At 37.3% G+C, this 19,055-nt stretch overlaps 5 protein-coding genes across 11 annotated transcripts in view; 3 read left to right on the top strand and 2 right to left on the bottom strand.

The window, feature by feature from the left end:
- Positions 1-304: 304 nt before the first annotated feature.
- On the top strand, positions 305-1,647 carry LOC143350058 (transmembrane protein 179). The gene is made up of 2 exons (XM_076781847.1): positions 305-602; positions 688-1,647. Exons 1-2 carry the CDS (start codon positions 493-495, stop codon positions 1,241-1,243), a joined length of 666 nt encoding a protein of 221 aa, XP_076637962.1. The 5' UTR covers positions 305-492; the 3' UTR covers positions 1,244-1,647.
- A 7-nt stretch (positions 1,648-1,654) lies between these two features.
- LOC143350059 (uncharacterized) lies at positions 1,655-3,309 on the bottom strand. 3 transcript variants are annotated; one of them, XM_076781848.1, is made up of 3 exons: positions 3,271-3,309; positions 2,458-2,611; positions 1,655-2,382 (listed from the first exon to the last, which is right to left on the bottom strand). In XM_076781848.1, the coding sequence occupies exons 1-3, from the start codon at positions 3,279-3,281 to the stop codon at positions 1,930-1,932; spliced, it is 618 nt and encodes a 205-aa protein (XP_076637963.1). In that variant the 5' UTR covers positions 3,282-3,309; the 3' UTR covers positions 1,655-1,929. The 3 variants fall into 3 exon arrangements, with proteins under 3 accessions (XP_076637963.1, XP_076637965.1, XP_076637964.1); XM_076781850.1 differs by lacking the exon at positions 3,271-3,309 and adding an exon at positions 2,696-3,059 and having other exon boundaries at positions 1,660-2,382; XM_076781849.1 differs by lacking the exon at positions 3,271-3,309 and adding an exon at positions 2,743-3,057 and having other exon boundaries at positions 1,662-2,382; positions 2,458-2,687.
- Positions 3,310-3,704: 395 nt separating this feature from the next.
- On the top strand, positions 3,705-8,233 carry LOC143349910 (3'(2'),5'-bisphosphate nucleotidase 1). Of its 4 annotated transcripts, none has more exons than XM_076781566.1 (5): positions 3,705-3,887; positions 6,791-7,161; positions 7,266-7,485; positions 7,562-7,646; positions 7,722-8,233. In XM_076781566.1, the coding sequence occupies exons 2-5, from the start codon at positions 6,804-6,806 to the stop codon at positions 7,980-7,982; spliced, it is 924 nt and encodes a 307-aa protein (XP_076637681.1). In that variant the 5' UTR covers positions 3,705-3,887; positions 6,791-6,803; the 3' UTR covers positions 7,983-8,233. The 4 variants fall into 4 exon arrangements, with proteins under 4 accessions (XP_076637681.1, XP_076637680.1, XP_076637679.1 ...); XM_076781565.1 differs by lacking the exon at positions 3,705-3,887 and adding an exon at positions 4,335-4,507; XM_076781564.1 differs by lacking the exon at positions 3,705-3,887 and adding an exon at positions 6,011-6,093.
- Positions 4,169-5,633, bottom strand: Mttfb2 (mitochondrial transcription factor B2). Its single transcript, XM_076781550.1, has 3 exons — positions 4,899-5,633; positions 4,502-4,800; positions 4,169-4,429 (listed from the first exon to the last, which is right to left on the bottom strand). The coding sequence occupies exons 1-3, from the start codon at positions 5,631-5,633 to the stop codon at positions 4,228-4,230; spliced, it is 1,236 nt and encodes a 411-aa protein (XP_076637665.1). The 3' UTR covers positions 4,169-4,227.
- Positions 8,234-8,977: 744 nt separating the features above from the next.
- Positions 8,978-19,055, top strand: part of Rat1 (5'-3' exoribonuclease 2 Rat1) — a 33,289-nt gene continuing 23,211 nt past the window's right edge. For both annotated transcript variants that reach the window (XR_013081022.1, XM_076781502.1), the window contains exons 1-15: positions 8,978-9,183; positions 9,509-9,636; positions 9,716-9,827; positions 9,910-10,083; positions 10,163-10,325; positions 10,451-10,911; positions 11,007-11,213; positions 11,292-11,435; positions 11,505-11,665; positions 11,745-11,913; positions 11,998-12,087; positions 12,163-12,319; positions 13,056-13,284; positions 13,405-13,611; positions 13,691-13,770. Coding sequence is in view for 1 of the 2 variants with exons in the window: in XM_076781502.1 (XP_076637617.1) it covers positions 9,109-9,183; positions 9,509-9,636; positions 9,716-9,827; positions 9,910-10,083; positions 10,163-10,325; positions 10,451-10,911; positions 11,007-11,213; positions 11,292-11,435; positions 11,505-11,665; positions 11,745-11,913; positions 11,998-12,087; positions 12,163-12,319; positions 13,056-13,284; positions 13,405-13,611; positions 13,691-13,770 (2,557 nt within the window). In the remaining variant the exon portion in view is untranslated. The remainder of the gene's footprint in view (positions 9,184-9,508; positions 9,637-9,715; positions 9,828-9,909; positions 10,084-10,162; positions 10,326-10,450; positions 10,912-11,006; positions 11,214-11,291; positions 11,436-11,504; positions 11,666-11,744; positions 11,914-11,997; positions 12,088-12,162; positions 12,320-13,055; positions 13,285-13,404; positions 13,612-13,690; positions 13,771-19,055) is intronic.

The following is a 19,055-nucleotide window of genomic DNA, read 5'->3' as shown; positions in this document are numbered from 1 at the left end:
ACATAATTGCATACATATTCAGAAGGAAACATTACCGTTTAAATGCATTCTATTTTAATGGGAAAAAAAAGAAAACAATACGTAGCATTGCAAAGTAAATAAATCGTATACAAATGTTTTGCAGTTACAGAGATTTTTTATTTTTTTCGTACAATTGAGACTTGCGTTTCGAATAAGACAATGGAATATTTTGAATAAAACTGTTCTCATCGAATCGTACTCAGCATTTAGTTATTTGAAGACGTTTGAAAGTTATTAAAGTTGGAGAGTAGTATTTTTGTAAGGTTTACCAGACTGAACGCATCCGATTCATGTTATCATGTCAGTTGCTGCGTACGCGTTTATTAATAAGTTCACGGTACATAGTGCTCGAATCGGTTCGAATGATCTGTCAAAAGATACTCAGCGGTTTGCTAAAAATTAATCAAGGGTAGTAATTTTGCATTACTACGAACGTATCGTCCGAATAAAAATTCTCTGATCGTCGGAAACATGGCATTGACCAATATTTTACTTCTTAGTCAGATATCCGGATATATTGTAGCTAATATTTTGTCACTTTGCATTATCATACCTATGAGTTTGCATCAGAAAGAATTCAGGTAATTGCAGCGCCGAGTAAAACAAATAACAAGCATCATTGAAATATATGTGCAATGTGTCATTGCTGTAACTCTTTATTTACAGAGGATATTGTCTGTTGTTCTCTACGGGCACTTGGCAAGAATCGGATGGACAAATTGTAGTGAACTGGGCTTCCCAAGCTTATTGCGATTATACGATATTCATAGGTGTAATATTATTTGTGACATCTGCAGTACAGATCTATAGGCTTTCTGTATTTATGTATCGCGGGGAAGACAGTTCTTTTTTGTCTGCATTCATAGATGTTATTAGTTCAATATTTCTCACGACGATCACTTTGGTTGCTGCTATTATCGTGACGCTTGGATTTATGACCTGGTGCCAGTGTATGACAAAAAGATTCCCATCGTGTGAATTAGCAGCTGGAAATGATATTGATAAAGCAGATAGAATAGATACATCTGGTTTTCATATAGAATTAGGTGCAGCTCAATTTGGAACCTGGACCAGTTTATCTGTTTGGGTCGGTTTGTCAGTTTTTGCAGTATTGAAGTTATTAAGATATCACCAGTTAGAAAATATGAAAGTTTCTATGTATAGAGAAAGACAAAGATTAATAGAAGCTGCCAGAAGTAATGAAATACAGGAATCAAATTAGGAATGCAAACGTGTTGTATATTGCTTTAACAATAAGATGCAAAGAAGAAATAATAATATTTCAGTGATATTGCTACTTTTATTCTTCAAATAAATATTTATACTTAATGAAATCGGTTTTCCAAACTTACATTTTCTAGTAGGATAGTCAAGTTCTTTGAAATGAAAAGTATATTTCATGGTTAAAAAATATAATTTATTAGATGGTTTTTAATGTTTATACATATCAAGACTGGATAAGATTACTCAGAGCCATTACAGCTAGTATTAACATATATTTAGCAATATAAGTTTAACGTTATTGTTTAATTTAAAGAACACTAACAACAGTAAAATATAGAATATTTTTATTGTATTATATATTCTCTATAATTTCAATATAAAATATATTAGAATAATAACAAATATAAAATAATCACATGTTTCAATTAGTTCAATAGCTTTTAATAGAGAATATTGATAATATAAATTTTATAAGTGTAAAAATTTACGAGAATGTATATAGAGTACGAATTTCATATTAGAAACGATTTAACTTAAATATATTTTGTAAATATCTATGTAATATATTCTCATAATATATCTGAATCATAACTATACACCATTATTTATTATACTAACCATTTCTAATGAATAAACAACGTATCATTTGTGTAAAAAATATTGTGCTTCACAGCGATCAGTGGTTTAAATTACTTCTCTACATATTCCAAGACTGTTTCTGCGACTTCCTAGAGGACATTGCCTTTTAGGTGGTTGAATTATTATAAAAGGTGCAATATCTATTGGTATGCACCCCAATTCAAAAGTAGTTTCATTTACTCCTAATACTGCATCTGGTGCACAAGGACCACCTATAGTTCTTAGAGAATAGCATGTACCATTGTATGGTACTAAGCCATTTACATTACAGGGGTTCTTGATACATTTTGGAACAGCTTCATTTTTAGGAAGTACTACATAATTCTGTGGTGCACAAGGCCCTTGCATGTAAGCTTCGTGGCAAGTATCATTTAATGGGAAATACAAAAATCTAGGCCTACAATCGCATATCCATGTGCTTTTGTTTCCAACACCAGGATAAAGAAGCATATTTTGGGGGCATTGACCTGGTATAGATACTGGAATACGCTCTGTTATCTGAAAAAAAGTATTTATTAAATTTCCATTGTTATGCTAGATACATAATTTATATTTTGCATTATACATAATTACCACTGCATTGTTGCCACTAATGTGAGATGTCTCTTCATCATCTGGGAACACAATATCTTGACACATTATAATATAAGTCCATATTATCAGTGTAGTACCAAAAATTATCCACTTCATTTTACATGTACAATATTGTATAAGTTTTGAAATAATACTGTAACAGATATTTCTTTTCTTATATATAGGTTATTTAAATTTCAATTTAATGCAAACGTCAATATACATCATCACTTATTACTTGTTATTGAAGATTCGAAGACAATTATTACTTATTATTCAAGATACATATGATGCTTGGTATACTATATTCCTTTAAATGACCTCACATGACCCTGGGAAATTTCAAGGTCAATCATAGCACTATTACGCATTTGCGATAAATTGATGTTTTCCTCTCACTGTTGCTAAATATGTGTACAATTATATCTTTCCAAGAACAAAATATGAAAAATACATATAAAATCAACTATTTAATAAATACAAACAACACTGCTTAACTAATAAAAATGTTTTTCATATTTTGCAACAGCACTCCTGCAGAATTTCTCATCCTGAACACGAGCCTGGGAATAAAATTGTTCTACTACACCTCTAGTTTTTAAAAACCATGTTTTTTTTTTGTAAAAACGTATGATTTTAAACAAAAATTAGGTAATACGTGAAATTTACAGGCATAGACAATTACCTAGTTCAATTTAATCTTAAAGGATAAAAGAGAATTTCTGCGATATGTTACTATATATTTCTATTAAATTTCATAGTTTTGAATAGCTACAAATGGTCATCAAAATTTGAGAGAATTAATTCGCATACTTTTTAAACATAATCGTTGCATTTCAACAAATAATTCAAATTTGTTGCACAGTATCGGTTTCTATAGATAGTTCTAAAGAGGAAACTATTTAGAAAAAGTGTTGGAATGGATTTTAATTGGAATTGGTCGAGGAAATATTAATCTGGAATAATTGCATGATGTTTTACCGCGGTAAGTTTTGAAAGCTTAGGGAGTACATGCATTTTTAGTATTTTTGCATAAGTTTTTCTCTCGTATTTAGCTTTCATAATGGGTTGTATTGCATGTTTCATTTTTTTATTGCTTTCCATCTATTAGTCAATGCGTTTGTAGGAACAATAGCAAATAAAGAAGAGTCCGAAGACCTTGTCCCACTCTTTAAGTTTAGTACCATAGAAAGATACAGAGGGCCCCGCTGAGAGGGTCAGTATTACCAGAGACAGACGACAGATATGTTCGTAGCAACAATTCTCTTACGTTTGAGTCAAAAAATGAATCTGCATTAGAAAGACAGATAAAATAACGGTATTTTATGTTATTTTTTTATTATGTGTAACGAAACTGAATTATGCGAATACTGGTATGATGATATTAAAACGATGTCATGTCTGTACAGGTCCATTTCGGTATAATGTTGGTAAATAGATTGTATTGTATATGTACATTAGAAAAGGAGAAGCAGACATTGATTAGATGTGTGGTAAGGTTTTCGAATACTGAATGGTGACGTTATATGCGTACGTTTTGTTTATTTTTGTCGATCGTGAAAATTTTGGTTCGAATGATAGATACAGATATGTACGTTACGAACGTAAACTACGACGATCGTAGTTTTTGGCGGTTCGTAGAATTAAGTACGTCGCAGTATTTAGTGGTGAATAGTATTAAGAAACAATCAATTCCACGGTATACTTATACTTCTAAACAATATTTTATTACGATAAAATGAAAATTACATTATTAATTTATTATTCTAATTAATATACTCTTTCGATATATTCGTTATACATTTTATGGACGTCATCTGCACTTGATACGAATGCGCTATTTTCGTATTCTGGCCAGGATTGAAATTCCATGAAGAGATCGTACATTTGAATAGGAGATAAGTCATTAAATTGAGTAAAAATATTGTAATTCTTTTTTACTAATTTCACACCACAACCTGGTACTATTTTTCTGAAACAGTTGCATATGTTATTTGCAAAAAGAAATATTCAATATGTATTATATTTATATAATTATACTCACTCTAATGTAGGTATTACTCTATTCGATGGTTTATATAAGTTGTGCCTAACAAAATGCCAAAAGTTTTTCACATTTTGCTTTCCACCGAACAATATGAAGAGATCAGGCTTTGGTTCTAATTTAACAACATCAAAAAACATAATGTCTTGCTGGTCACAGATGCTTTGTTTCCTTTTTGCTTTATTTGTGCACCATGGTACAAATGCTTTCCTATCTACCAGTCCAAACATTTTGTAGTTAAATAACATTTGAAACATAATATAAGTGGTGCTGCGTCTTCTAGCAGGATTTACAAGTTCCTAAAAGTTAAAAATTATTTATAGAATTACCCAAGTTGTTAGGTAGGAGTGATAATGTGTTTTTAGGAAAGTTTTGAAGACAAAGATCTTGTACTAACATTCCATATGGATGGAGATATCGCAAGATATAAAACCGGCCGTCCAAACATTGCAAGGCTGGTTTGAAACACTGTGCTCATTATTAAATGATTTATAAACCCAAGTTTGTTTACTACACCAATTAGTTGTATACAACTTTCTTCCTCCCATTCTTTACTCTGTACATTGTTAAATAAATCGTATACGTTATGTTTACTTTTAATAATGTTACTTGAATGCATTATTCTTGATATATCAATAAGGTTTGCTTCTTTTATACTTAACCTTTCTGGTAATTTATTACATAATTTAGTTAATTCATTGTAAAAGTTAGATTGGTTTTCGTACATATGTATAAATGGTACATTGGCATTCAATAATTCCTGTGTCAGAAGACCAAGACCAGGATTCATTTCGATCACATGATTTGTGTTTTTTAATAGATCATCCTTAATTAACGATACAAACTCCTTAGCTGTGTTAGGGTTTATTAAATATAACTGCGATACATTTTTGGTTTCCGATAAATAGTTCTGTATAATGTTGACTTTAAATTTTGGTAAAAAGCTTGCTACGTAGGGCTCGTAATACTGTTTGTTATTGTTTATCTTTCCCGTTGAACAGTTTACAAACTGTGTAAAGTTTAAATGCGGAGTAGATTTCTTTATCACACGAAGTATAGCACTGTTATTAGATTCGGTAGCTCGTGATACAGAGGTTTTTGAAATTTTCAAAATTTTTACCATTACCGTCATTCTTTTTTCATTTGTTATTCTTCACAGCAGAATGTAATTAATATTACGATACATATATGTACTTTTTAGGTTAGATCTATACACGATTTGTTTAATGAATATTTTAAAAGGAATCTAATTTTATTAAGTGCTTCAAATTTTGCTGAATTTCTCGAGTAAATGTTATTAAATATTTTGATTTATTCTGATTGATATAAATGTCCACATACAGTATTTACACGTACGTATATGAGGCATACATAGTCGCGATACAAAATAATCTAGTTAATAACGATTATTAAAACAATATTGTATTCTAAATTTTTGTTTGGAAGTTTTCTTCATCGGTAGGACATTTTAAAAATTTTATATAGGGTCATTTTACAAGATAGATAACTGTCTCTTCATAATCTGATTATGCAGATGTTTTACTTTGTTATAACATCTGCTCTTTCGTTTACAAAATTAATATTACGGTCTTGTAAGTATTCTTTCTGCATTGATACACGTTTATTTTCTTTTATTTTTAATTATTTACAAATTCTGCTTTCCGGTTTTAATTTGAAAATATTGAATTTATTCATGATTATGTTAATTAGCTATGTGCTTTTGTGGCACTCAACAAAGAAATGAATTTGGCGATGCGACGTAATACCTAAAAGCAATTATTTATATGAAAGTTTTTAATAATTTCGTACGAAGCAGTACTTAAAATGAAAAAAATTGACAGACTGTTATTTGGCTTTCTTCACGGCGGATAATTTTTATCCATATGCAATTTGCAATTTTTTAAACAATTGTACGCGAATGACGGTAAATAAACCATAATTATTTTCCATTTATTATATCAGAAATTTTATTCGCTATCTTAGCTGTAATCGGATATATGTATAGAATATGTAACGTACAGTTTGAAAAAATTAATTCTAACAATTAGAATATTAAAATAATAACATGAAACTTTTGAAACACCTATTGCAAGATTCTGCACTTTCTTGCACTACCTAACATAACCTTGAGAAACAATGCTGCTTTCTAAATTTTTTTGTTACAAGTTTTTTGCAGTTTGATTTGGTTCAATTGTGCATGCAACATATTTGAAACATTGTTAGTAAAAGATATACGCGGTGTTTCTTATTTAACAAAAAAGCAGTGTCAGTATTTATTAATATTAACAGGAAAATTTGAAAAATGGCTCAAAGTGCTTCTTTATTAACGAGAATAATAGCCTCTTCTATATCTGCTTCGGTACGAGCAGGTAAAATAATAAGAGATGTTATGAGCCACGGAGGTCTAAACATAGTAGAGAAAGGCAAAAATGATTTACAAACTGAAGCTGACCGTTGTGCTCAAAGGTGTATTATCGCTTCATTAAGCTCTCAATTTCCAAATATTACCATTATCGGTGAAGAAGAATCAAGCGATTGCGATGTACCTTTAGATTGGGTTGTAACAGAGGCAGATCAAGAGGTATTAAAATTGGAATTACCATCTCACTTGGAAGATATTGATCTTAAAGATATTTGCATTTGGGTAGATCCATTGGATGGTATGTATATATACTTTATACCTTTTAATTACTTTCTGTATATATATTTATAGAAGTAGAATTTGGTTAAATGTAGGTAATATGAAAAAAAATATTATTTTCAGGAACATCTGAGTATGTACAGGGTCTTCTGGAACATGTTACAGTTTTAGTAGGAGTGGCAATTGGCCAAAGGGCAGTTGGAGGTGTAATTCATCAGCCATATTATAAAGATGATAAAAATGATATATTAGGACGTACTATTTGGGGTATTAATGGTGTGGGATTTGGTGGATTCACACCAGTTGCACCTCCAGATGGAAAAAGAATAATTACAACTACGCGGTATGAGTCAGTTTTAAAACAACTAAAGTTGTATATGTACATAGTAAGATATAACAAATGTACTGTGCACTTTCAGTTCACATTCTGATAGCACTGTTCAAGCAGCTATAAATGCTTTATGTCCTGACGAAGTTTTACGTGTCGGTGGTGCGGGTTACAAGGTAATATTTCTCATATACTTGATTAAATAAATTGATTTATTTTAGTTTTTATATATCTTTTTCATTTTTTCGTAGGTAATACTCTTATTGGAAGGGAAAGCTCATGCTTATGTACTTGCTAGCAAAGGTTGCAAAAGATGGGATACTTGTGCACCCGAGGCAATACTTCATGCCATTGGTGGTACTTTAACAGACATTTATGGAGAGTATTATCCATACAATTCAGAAACAACACACGCAAATCTAAAAGGTATATTAGCCACTGCTGCTGGTCAGAACCATCGATGGTACTTGAGTCAGATACCGGATGAAGTGAAAGAGAAATTGAAACAGTAATGTAAATAATCTGTTTTTCATAAAAGATTTAATATATGTTTATGCACGATGCGAAGTATTCAGATTACTAGAGAAAAAGTTTCAAACTCTGCTCAATTGGAAAGGGTTAAATTATATTTATGAAAAAAAGTTCTTCATATTTCTAGTTCTTTTATTATTTTTCATGCATTTTATTTAGATTTAAATCCAATGAACATGGAGGCGGATGTAATACTTTTCAGCAGTTGTGTAATAAATATTCCTGAATAATTTGTGTTTTGGATCATTATTCTGGTAAAATTTGAGTGTCGTGTATATGTTTATGTTGGTAGTACTTTTTATTAATTGTGGAAATTGTTAGTCTGTCGCGTCTTCGCGCCTCATCACCGGAGTCGAGGACTGATCTTCATTTATTTATATTCCACATCCCCTTTATTATCGAGTTTACTCTCCCATTCTAATATACAATAAACTAATCGTAGAAACGTTTTAGAATACAATGTTTCCAACGTCAAAAGGTAGTATCGATTGGCGGCAGTTATTTCAGTTTTGGTATTACAACAATTTTGGTATTATATCGATTTCAGTATGAGAGATTGATAGCATAATTACGATAAGAAAATAATAGGTATCAGTTTGAAGTCTACTTAAAACAAATCTTAAAAATTAGAGTAAAGTGGGGAAACCGAAAAAATTATCGGTAAATATAGTTAAATATATCGATATTTTCATACTGGTATTTTGTATTTTACTTTCTATAAGGGTTATGAAGCTATAATCGAGAAATAACGGTAAAATATCAATATTTTGCATATTAATATAAGATCCTGATTGTAATTATGGGCGCGTTATATCTATGGTGATATTTTCTAAAGGAAAATAAAGGACAGACCTAGTTAGATCAGCTTTTATTTAGCAAGACTAGTTCTCTCTAGAGATAGCTGTTTTTGGGGAATAATTCTAGGTGGCAGCACATGTACACGAAATTGTATACTTGGTTAGTTTAAGATGGCCGATCTATGTTGTAGGTTAAATATGAGTGAACGGTGAAAACAGTTTGTACTCGTTTGATTTATAAACAAATTCTCGAAAAACGGTTAAAGAGAAGGTATACAGTGCATAGAAAGACGACGTCGAGCGACGAAAGATGGGTGTACCTGCATTTTTTCGGTGGTTGAGTAGAAAGTACCCTTCCGTGATCGTTGAATGCATTGAACAGAAGGTAGGTTAGATTGTTTGTTTGTACGAAAGACACTTTGTTTGATTTGCAATATTTATCCTGTATATACGAACACTGTACGACCGTTGCACAATCTCCGCGATGTTCTTTACATTTTGTAAGTGTTTGGATCGTATGTGAAGTATGTTTTTGATGGTTTACAACGCGTTTATTGACGAGTTTATTTACTCCATTTCATATCACCAAAAACGTGGTGTTCGTACAGATTTGTGAAATTGTACTTGTAAATCTACTCGCGTTTATTTTATTTGGAAGCAGGTTTGTGATTTTCTAACTTTTCTCATGTATTTACATCACACTTTTGTAGCCAATAACTACCAATGGTGTGCGGGTGCCTGTGAATTCAGCAGATCCAAATCCAAATGGAGTAGAATTTGATAACTTGTATCTTGATATGAATGGTATTATCCATCCTTGTACTCATCCAGAGGATAAGTAAGCGTTCATTGAAGTAATCGACGATTCTAAATCATAAATGATTAAACGGTTTTTGCGTAATAGTTTGTTATTGCAGGCCAGCACCAAAAAATGAAGACGAAATGATGGAAGCTATCTTTGAATGCATCGATCGCCTTTTCCGTATCGTGAGGCCTAGAAAATTACTTTATATGGCCATAGATGGGGTTGTGAGTATTCGTACAATACTAGTTAAGTATTTATAATTATGTAATTGTACTTTATGGTAATACGTTTGATTAAAATGCCTAGGCGCCTAGAGCCAAAATGAATCAACAGAGATCAAGGCGTTTTAGAGCATCAAAGGAAACGTGTGAGAAAATTAACGAAATAAGCAGAATACGTTCCGAATTGACTCTTAAGGGGGCTTCCTTGCCACCGGAGAAACCGAAAGAGGAGCATTTCGATAGTAACTGCATTACACCGGTTCGCGCGAAATTTTATATTTTTATTATCCAGATACATTTATAGCGAACAATTTACTTAACTAGCACTTCTCTTTAAGGGCACACCATTTATGGCAAGATTATCGAAATGTTTGCATTATTACGTGCACGATCGTTTAAACAATGATCCAGGTTGGAGAAATATAAAAGTAATTTTAAGCGATGCGAACGTACCCGGCGAAGGGGAACATAAGATAATGGATTTTATACGTAGACAAAGAGGTAATCAAGCAGTCGTATTTTTAATACATTAGCTGGGTATTCCCCTGAAACAAATAACGCAGTATTACGCGGGAAGATGGTCGGAGATGTTTTATATATATTGTAATTTTTTGTTTGCGTAATAGCCCAGCCTGATCACGATCCTAATACACAGCATGTTCTGTGCGGAGCTGACGCTGATTTAATTATGTTGGGCCTCGCAACGCACGAGCCGAATTTCACTATCATTCGTGAAGAATTCAAACCGAATAAACCCAAACCGTGCGACATATGCGGCCAATTAGGGCACGACATGAAAGAGTGTACGGGTTCGGAGGCGCCTCAGAAAGAGGAAGACAATGTTTTCGGATCCGAGTGCCAGTTCATATTTGTGCGATTAAATGTACTCAGAGAATACTTGGAGAGAGAGTTGCAAATGCCTAATCTACCATTTAAGTACGACTTTGAGCGAGCCATAGATGATTGGGTGTTCATGTGTTTCTTCGTAGGAAATGATTTTCTGCCCCACCTACCGTCGTTGGAGATCAGAGAAGGGGCAATCGACAGACTTGTCAATTTGTACAAGAAAATAGTGTACAAAACGGGAGTACGTAATATCTGTTAAAAGCGAGACGTTAAAATCAGGATTTACCGTACAAGGTAGATGAAAAGTGGAGTACGTTTGTAATTTTTCTATTGCAGGGATTTTTGACGGACAGCGGGGATGTGAATTTGGACAGAGTTCAAATGATAATGTCCGAGCTTGGTGACGTGGAGGACGAAATTTTCAAGAAGAGACAACAAAATGAACTAGCTTTTAAGCAGCGTGAAAAGGACAAGAAGAGAAGGATGCTGGCGATCAGCAATTACAAACCAAAATGGATCCCTACCGGGCAGTTTGCACCCACAGTGCGTTTCGTTGATGAAAACTCTACGAACCGTGTTTGTAATAGTAATAATTACTCGATACATGCGTTTTGATTACAGCCCATAGGCGAGCGCATTAAGCCAGTGGAGAACGCACGTTACGAAGCTTATCAGATGCGCGTTCAAGGCAGAAATTTTAGTACCGCAACTGAACACGGAAAAGGAAACGCTAATGAAGCTCTAGAGAGCATGATTCGTCCTGAGGTATGGGCATACACATTACTATCAATGTTTACCTGCGCGCGTGGCTTATGCGCGTCGAATGTTTTGCAGAATTCATCTAACAGAGGACAGAGACGTACTATCGAGGAAGTTGAGAAGGAAGACTTAGAGGATGATCAAGCTCACGACGAAGTCAGACTATGGGAAGATGGTTTCAAAGACAGATACTATGAATCGAAATTCGACGTATCAGCAGATAACTTGCAGTTCAGGTGAGTTGGGATTATTCGACGTACAAATTTACGTATATTACGGAACATAAATGTTATCTTTTTTGTTTTTTATCGATAGAAATAATGTCGCTCTACAATACGTGCGCGGTTTGTGTTGGGTTTTACGATATTATTATCAAGGCTGCGCGTCATGGAAGTGGTACTTTCCGTACCATTATGCTCCGTTCGCTAGTGATTTCATCAATATTGGTGGCTTGTCTACAGAGTTCGAAAAAGGAACTACACCGGTAAGCTAATTTAAAAATACAAATCCGCATAAATACGACTACCAATCGATACAGAGTTTATAACTTCTGTTTATCGTGTTCCAGTTTCGTCCACTGGAACAGTTAATGGGCGTATTTCCAGCAGCTAGTAGTAAACACGTTCCCGAGCCATGGGCAACATTAATGAGCGATCCGGTAAGTTTATAACATTTTACATATATAAAATAAACACACATGATACTTATCAAATTTTCATGTGAATACTTTCAGAAATCACCGATCATTGATTTCTATCCCGAAGATTTTAAGATAGATCTGAATGGCAAGAAGTTTGCTTGGCAAGGAGTGGCTCTGCTTCCTTTCGTCGACGAGAAAAGATTATTCAAGGCTTTGGAACCGTACTACGACTACTTAACAGAAGCAGAAAGTGAGAAATCCATTATATAAATATATTACAGTATATTAGGTTTAAGTATATCGGGTGAATATCTTATTAGCTGAATTCCTTTGAAAATATTTTTAGGTTATAAATTCCCTCGTAGTTTTATCCTCAAAATTTATCACTCGATAATCGATATACAGGGTGTTCAGCCATGGGAAAAATTTTAATGCGGGATTTTAGAGGTTAAAATAAGTCGAAAATCAAGAATACCAATTTGTTGATCGAGGCTTCGTTAAAAAGTTATTAACAATTAAATTCAAAAGTTTCAAATCGTTCTGAAAAAAATATCGGTAGCTGTGGGGGTCAATTATAATCATTTTTGGTCATTACACATACCCCCGAAATCCTATTCACTTTCCAGAAAAAAATTCGAGAAGGTGTGAAATTTTTCGACCGAAATTAAAATATTTCAAATCGTTCTGAAAAAAATATCGTTAGCTGTGGGGGTCAATTACAATCATTTTTGGTGAATAGACATACCCCCGAAATCTTGCGCATTTTCGAGAAAAAAATTCAGTACGGGCGGAATTTTAAACGTTAATAACTTTTTAACGAAGCCTCCATCAAGAAAATGGCATTGACCGTGATAATTAAGGTGATCAATTAGTTTCATTCGCCAGATATACGTGCTATTTCTAATTTTTGAAAATATAAAATAATACAAGTTATATCGTTATATGTACCTTGTAATACCTATGCCGTTATCGCGTTTATTTCGCAGAGAAACGAAATGTTCGCGGCGACGACCGATTGTACGTCGGACTTGGCAATAGTAGTTACAATTTTATAAAGGGACTTTACGTGAATCGTGTTGTATTCGACGCGGAAACTCCGATATCCATCGATGGAATGCGCGGTACCGTTTTATTGGCGGAAGATTGCGTGGGCGACGGAGCTACTTTACCGTCGCCGATAAACGGGCCACCAGTCAGGAATAACAAAGTTTATTGGTACGTATCAAACGCATAAAATTGTTTTATACCTGGTTAGATCGTTAAATACGGTACAATAAATGTAACGCGATGCTCGTCCAGGTTGAGCGTTGTTTCCTAATCCTTCTCTTTGATCAGCATCAGATTCAGGGATCCAAAGTATAGCAGTAATTTCATCTTTCCTGCGAGAAAGTTGAAGGGCGTCAGGGAGCCACCAAGAGTTTTGAAACCACAAGACTTCGAGCAGATGAATCGTAACACTGGCAACACATGGAAACCACAGATTGGTTTCACACCTTCGACCCAGACTGCATCCTTAAGCGATGCAGGACGTAGAATACTTGGGTAAATTGTGTTAATAATCGTAGAGAATTACCTCGAACTTACGTGACAATGTTACTAAATACATGCTATCTGTTCACAGACATTACACGAATCATAATAGAGTACCACCACCGTACGGACAGGTGTCGATGCCACAGAATGTCTACTCGGCGCATCACGGTGAGTCCATTTCACCTATATTTTCCCTAAATTTAGTTAAAAATTCGTCTCTCAAGAATTCTTTCGTTTCGTTCAAATATTCATTACATTTGTGTTCGTATGAAACGGTGAAAAGGGTTGTCGCGTATTAAGGGATATTTTTAACGCAAATCGGAGCCCTCGATCTTTCGAACAATGGTTCACGAGAACCAAATTAAAGCGCACGCGACTCCGGGATCACCGACGATACGGTTCTTCCTCGAATAAAAATCACGTAGGGGTATTCATTGTTTTCCCCGCCCCAATGGAAGTCGCGTGATCGTTCCATACTATCGCGTTTTAATAGTCTCGTTCCTCCAGGTCTACGACATTTATAATAGTAAATTTGTAATTCGGTATATTCCTTCAAATTACAGAATTTACGTAATACTTTCACAATTTTTATCCTGAAATTACTAGTTGACTCGGTACCCCTTAACTTACTACAAACTATGCAAGATTTTTCCTACCAACGGGGGGGGAATTGATTCTATTTCTCCAAGTCTGCAGTTCGAGTTGAACGAGTACAGGGGGAGGGGGGGGGGGGGGTTGAAAAAAGAGCGCACAGGGGTAGATGGATCTCCAGGGCTGTTGGAGGAAGGGGGGGAGAGGGGGTGTGGGGGGTCAGAGGCGGTGCCGGGTCGGGAGCACGAGCCGGGGGGTTGCAAAGCAACGAGGGGTTCTGGTCCCGGATTAGCTCAGAGGGTAGTTCGTCACGTAGAGCGTGACTCCGGCCGTTTCGTTGTTTGGCACGTCGAGGTACCAACGGTTCCACGGGTTTCGCCCAATTATAAAACAAACGCGGTGCACTCCGTAATTATCCAATTAGTGGATGTTCCACCTCCACCCTGGCCCCTCGGCCTTTCACGTATCGTCTGTTGTCCTACCCCCGCCGCGCGATCTCCGGCGTGTCTGGATGATGAATCACAAAGGCGAGCGCGACTATCGCTTTGTACCAGCGATTCGTTATCGTTGTCGTTCGTTGATGGTCGTCCGGTCGTCTCTGGTAGAGTCGCCAGTAACAGGTTTTGCACCGAAGATCCGAGAGATATGCATAATACTTTGGGTAAATCGTAGGAAGGTCCCGATTGTTGGAAAGATGAGTTACGATCGCTCGGAGTTGACACTGTGACCGTCCCCCTGGGAGGCGTGACCAGGCTTGCGTGGGTGTATGCACGCGCGTAAAGAAACCCCGGCGATTCTGCACGCCGCCGACACTCTATGCGTGCGACCGTAAAAACAAAACGTGTTACACGGGCCACGGTGACCGTGCATGATTGATTTACCGAGGGGAGTGAAACGCCAGGCACACGCACCTAGCCCAGACCATCTGACGACCCTCGTCGAAAAGATAGTCGTTGACCATCGACCCGGTGACTATCGTCTTCCCATTCTAGTCTCTGTCCTCTGGTCAACAAGTGTTCTCGATGCAAATTCCAAAGAGAGCAATTTAGATTTTGGTCATCGTACTTTTTCTCTCGCGAGCGCTCGACCAGCCTTTCGTTTGCATATATATGCTCCTCTTACTGACGAGTCCACTAGCAAGCCTAGAACAAATCGATACGAATTAGAAACAAGACCCAGAGAGTGGCTTCCCAACCCACTTGGGTCCACAAGGTCCCCTCCCGTTGAGGCCTCCGCAAGTCGAGTTTCAGGGATCTCTCTGATACTGTGTCGGGTCAAACACACGCGTTTCCGAGCAAAGCAAAGTGGAGGCAGCCGGCGAGTAAGCAAGCAAACGCGCCTCCGTCCGAAGGGATGAAACGACGAGAGCCCCCCGTCCGCGCGGGAGAAGTTTTAGGGGGGTTGGTCGAGGCCACGGTCCGTTCGTCCGTATCTTCGTCCAGAGATGACAGGTGCAGCGGAGGCCCCTCGTTAGACAAATTAAGCTTCGTTCCTGGCCTCCCGCCTACGTCGTTGCTTGTCCCTCCGGTTGCTTTGTCCGTCCGTCTCTGTTCCCTCCCCGTCCAACCCTCGCGTTGCGTCCCTGTCGCGCGCGCGAACCTCGTTCGGGACTGGTTTCGAGTGGACTGCAAACACTCGTGGTGCAGCGGCGGCAGCGACGGAGGCTCGAATCGCGCAGAAACCCGGGCGCAAGACGAACCGTCGAACCGGCTACCTACCCGACACCGCGACTTCTCGTTCTCGCTCCTCGCGAGACCACTCGATAGCCGAGTGTCGCGAGCTAACTCCCCATGGGCTCGTGTAACTTTCGAGTCCCGTACTAATACATCGATATTTTCTTAAGTAGTTTAATTTTTTCCCCCCACAGTGCAGGGAAAAGTAGGGCAAAACCGCGTAGCCGTGTCTTTCCATAACGTTACGCAGCGATTGTCCAACGGTGCTGGGTTCTAAGCCTCCCCCTAATCTGGTAAGCTAGTGAAATACTGTTTTATCGATAATTCATGATACTGTATTACCGATACTTTTTTATCGATAAAACAGATGCATCGACCGAGGAATCCTGGTTCCCTTTTCTGATTCTTCTCACGAATGTTTCATTGTTACTGCCCCGCGTGTGGTCCTATAAGTTAGCTGGGGTTCGAGATCCCTGCTGACATGCTTCGTAAGACGTATCGAACTGAAATTAGAAATCGTTTCGCACCTCCGAACACGGAATCTTAATAGAGACAGATTTGTAGAAATTTACCTAACTCTATTTATCGAGAAGGCAACCTAGCGAATAAAAATTGCAATAATCCGTGTAATTCATTTTCCTACAAACTAATCAACCACCACGGAGACCACCGAAACATATAGACGGGTCCCTATTGCGCCTCTCAATGGTAGAAGTACACGAAACGGTTGAAAGCTTCCACGGCTTCTTCAGTCTCGATTCGCTGGTAGAAATTACCTCTCGTCCCATCCATCGTCACCGAGGTGTGTGTCTATTTACGTGGGATCTCTACCTCCTCCCTTCTTGTCGAGTCTTTCTGGCAAACGGAAAACGCCCAGCAGCTTTTACGAGATATTACCTGTAATGTCCGTCGCGCATCCATTACGTGTCATTATCCATCCATTAGTCGTTCTCCACGGACCCATGGCCGCTTCGAAAGGACGCTTACGCGGTCTGGCACGCGGAACGGATCAGTCCTCCTTTCATCCTCTCCTTTTGGATCACGAGGATGAGGGAACGAGGAGGATACGCGAAATACAGAATGTTCGGTCACCCCTGGGAAAAATTTTAATGGGAGATTTTGGAGGCCAAAATAAGTCGAAAATCAAGAATACCAATTTTTTGATGGAGGCTTCGTTAAAAAGTTATTAACGTTTAAAGTTCCGACCATTCTGAATTTTTCTTTCAAAAATGCGTAGAATTTCGGGGGTATGTCTATTCACCAAAAATGATTGTAATTGATCCCCGCAGCTAACAATATTTTTTTCAGAACGCTTTGAAATTGTTTTTTTTTCAGGCATCTAATTAGATTTTCAGTAATGAATTTTTTTCTCGAAAATGCGTAGGATTTCGGGGGTATGTGTAATGACCAAAAATGATTGTAATTGACCCCCGCAGCCGAAAATAATTTTTCGAAAACGATTTGAAATTATAGAATTTAATTGTTAATAACTTTTTAACGATGCCTCCATCAAGAAATTGGTATTCTTGATTTTCGTCTTATTTTGGCCTCTAGAATCCCCCATTAAAATTTTTCCCAGTATACTATTTAGTTCGATAAAGAGTTCCATTAAAAACGAAAATGGGGGGAAAGTTTATTGCTCGTGAAACGATCATCGGAGGGTCGAATGGAAATTTATTTTTGTTCGGTCTAACCCAGAGAGCGCCGGGTCCCTTCGTCACCGGACAAAACGAGCGCGCGGACGAATCGAGAAACAAGGAAATAAAACTACAATGGCTGGCCAAGACACGGTTCGCCGCGAAAGAAGAACCGTGCATTGCGATAATAAAAAATATTCCCCTCTCTTTCTCGCGTACGAACGACGAGGTTTTTGAAGTTCCAGGTCCAAAGAGATCCACCGCGGGCATCGAGTGTCTGAAGAGATCGCGAGGACAAGTTCACCTATGCTCTCGAAGATGAATGGGGATCCTATAGATTAATGGGGAGCCTGTATCGCAGGTAGACATACGCCGTATGAATAGGCGAGGGTGAACGAGCATTTAGAGAAGAAGCCTCTGTCCGTTCTCTCCGCTGTCTCTCTCCTCTCCCTCCCCCCTTCACTCTTGGCCGCTTTTGTTCGACTCGTCTTCGAGATCGAAGGTTTTTCCATGAAAAACACGTGTCCCCGTTACACACCTTCCCACCCCGTAATTATCGCCAGTCGCGATTGTCGCTCAGTCATCCCCGATGTGACGATTCTACTCCCCTTTCGAGCAATCCCTCGAAACTGGTTCGAACGACCGTTTAACCCTTTCGAAATATTAATATTCGTTCCGTCGAGATGGAAACGAGATCCCAACAACTTAGAATCGGGGAGTTCCTGAAGGTGCGACGAGGTCAAGGAACAGCTTTTCCAACATTCTTGGAATTTTTATTCTTCGCTAAAATACGCGTTTTTTGCCCCTGAAATCCTACCCACTTTCTAGAAAAAAATTCGAGAAGGTGTGAAATTTTTCGACGAAATTAAAATATTTCATATCGTTCTGAAAAAAAATATCGTTAACTGTGGGGGTCAATTACAATAATTTTTGGTGAATAGACATACCCCCGAAATCTTGCGCATTTTCGAGAAAAAAATTCAGTACCGACGGAACTTTAAACGTTAATAACTTTTTAACGAAGCTTCCATCAACAAATTGGTATTCTTGATTTTCGTCTTATTTTGTCCTCTAGAATCCCCCATTAAAATTTTTCCCAGTGGTCGAACACCCTGTTTAAACAGTAAATTGATAGTTGTTAGATTCAATTGACTTCCGTGTTTTTCGTGAAATAAATATTTCAGTTTGTTTTCGACGACCGACAAAGATACAGATCAACTCCCATGGCTCGACCAGACGGGACAGATACGGTTTGTTTTCCAGTGGTGTGGGGTTGACGGGCGTCACCGACAGCACCCGTGGCTAATTTCCTCGGCATTGAACCGCATTGTGCTCTAAATCGGCCTTCCCGCCTCCGAAAACCCACCCCTGATACCCCATCGGCGACCTACACCGTTCGTCGAAACCCATTTAACACTAGAAGCACCGACAATTACAATATATTTATTTGCATCGCTGAAATTAAATCAATGGATACGCCTAGAAACTTATAGTGCGATGAAAATAAGTGTTCATTCGTTCTCTAGTAGAAAACCACGATAAATTTTCAAGA

The sequence above is a fragment of the Colletes latitarsis genome, chromosome 14 (genome assembly GCF_051014445.1).
Source record: "Colletes latitarsis isolate SP2378_abdomen chromosome 14, iyColLati1, whole genome shotgun sequence".
Taxonomy (NCBI): domain Eukaryota; kingdom Metazoa; phylum Arthropoda; class Insecta; order Hymenoptera; family Colletidae; genus Colletes; species Colletes latitarsis.
The sequence above is the reverse complement of the archived record's forward strand: the minus strand, read 5'-3'. Positions and strand labels throughout refer to the sequence as shown.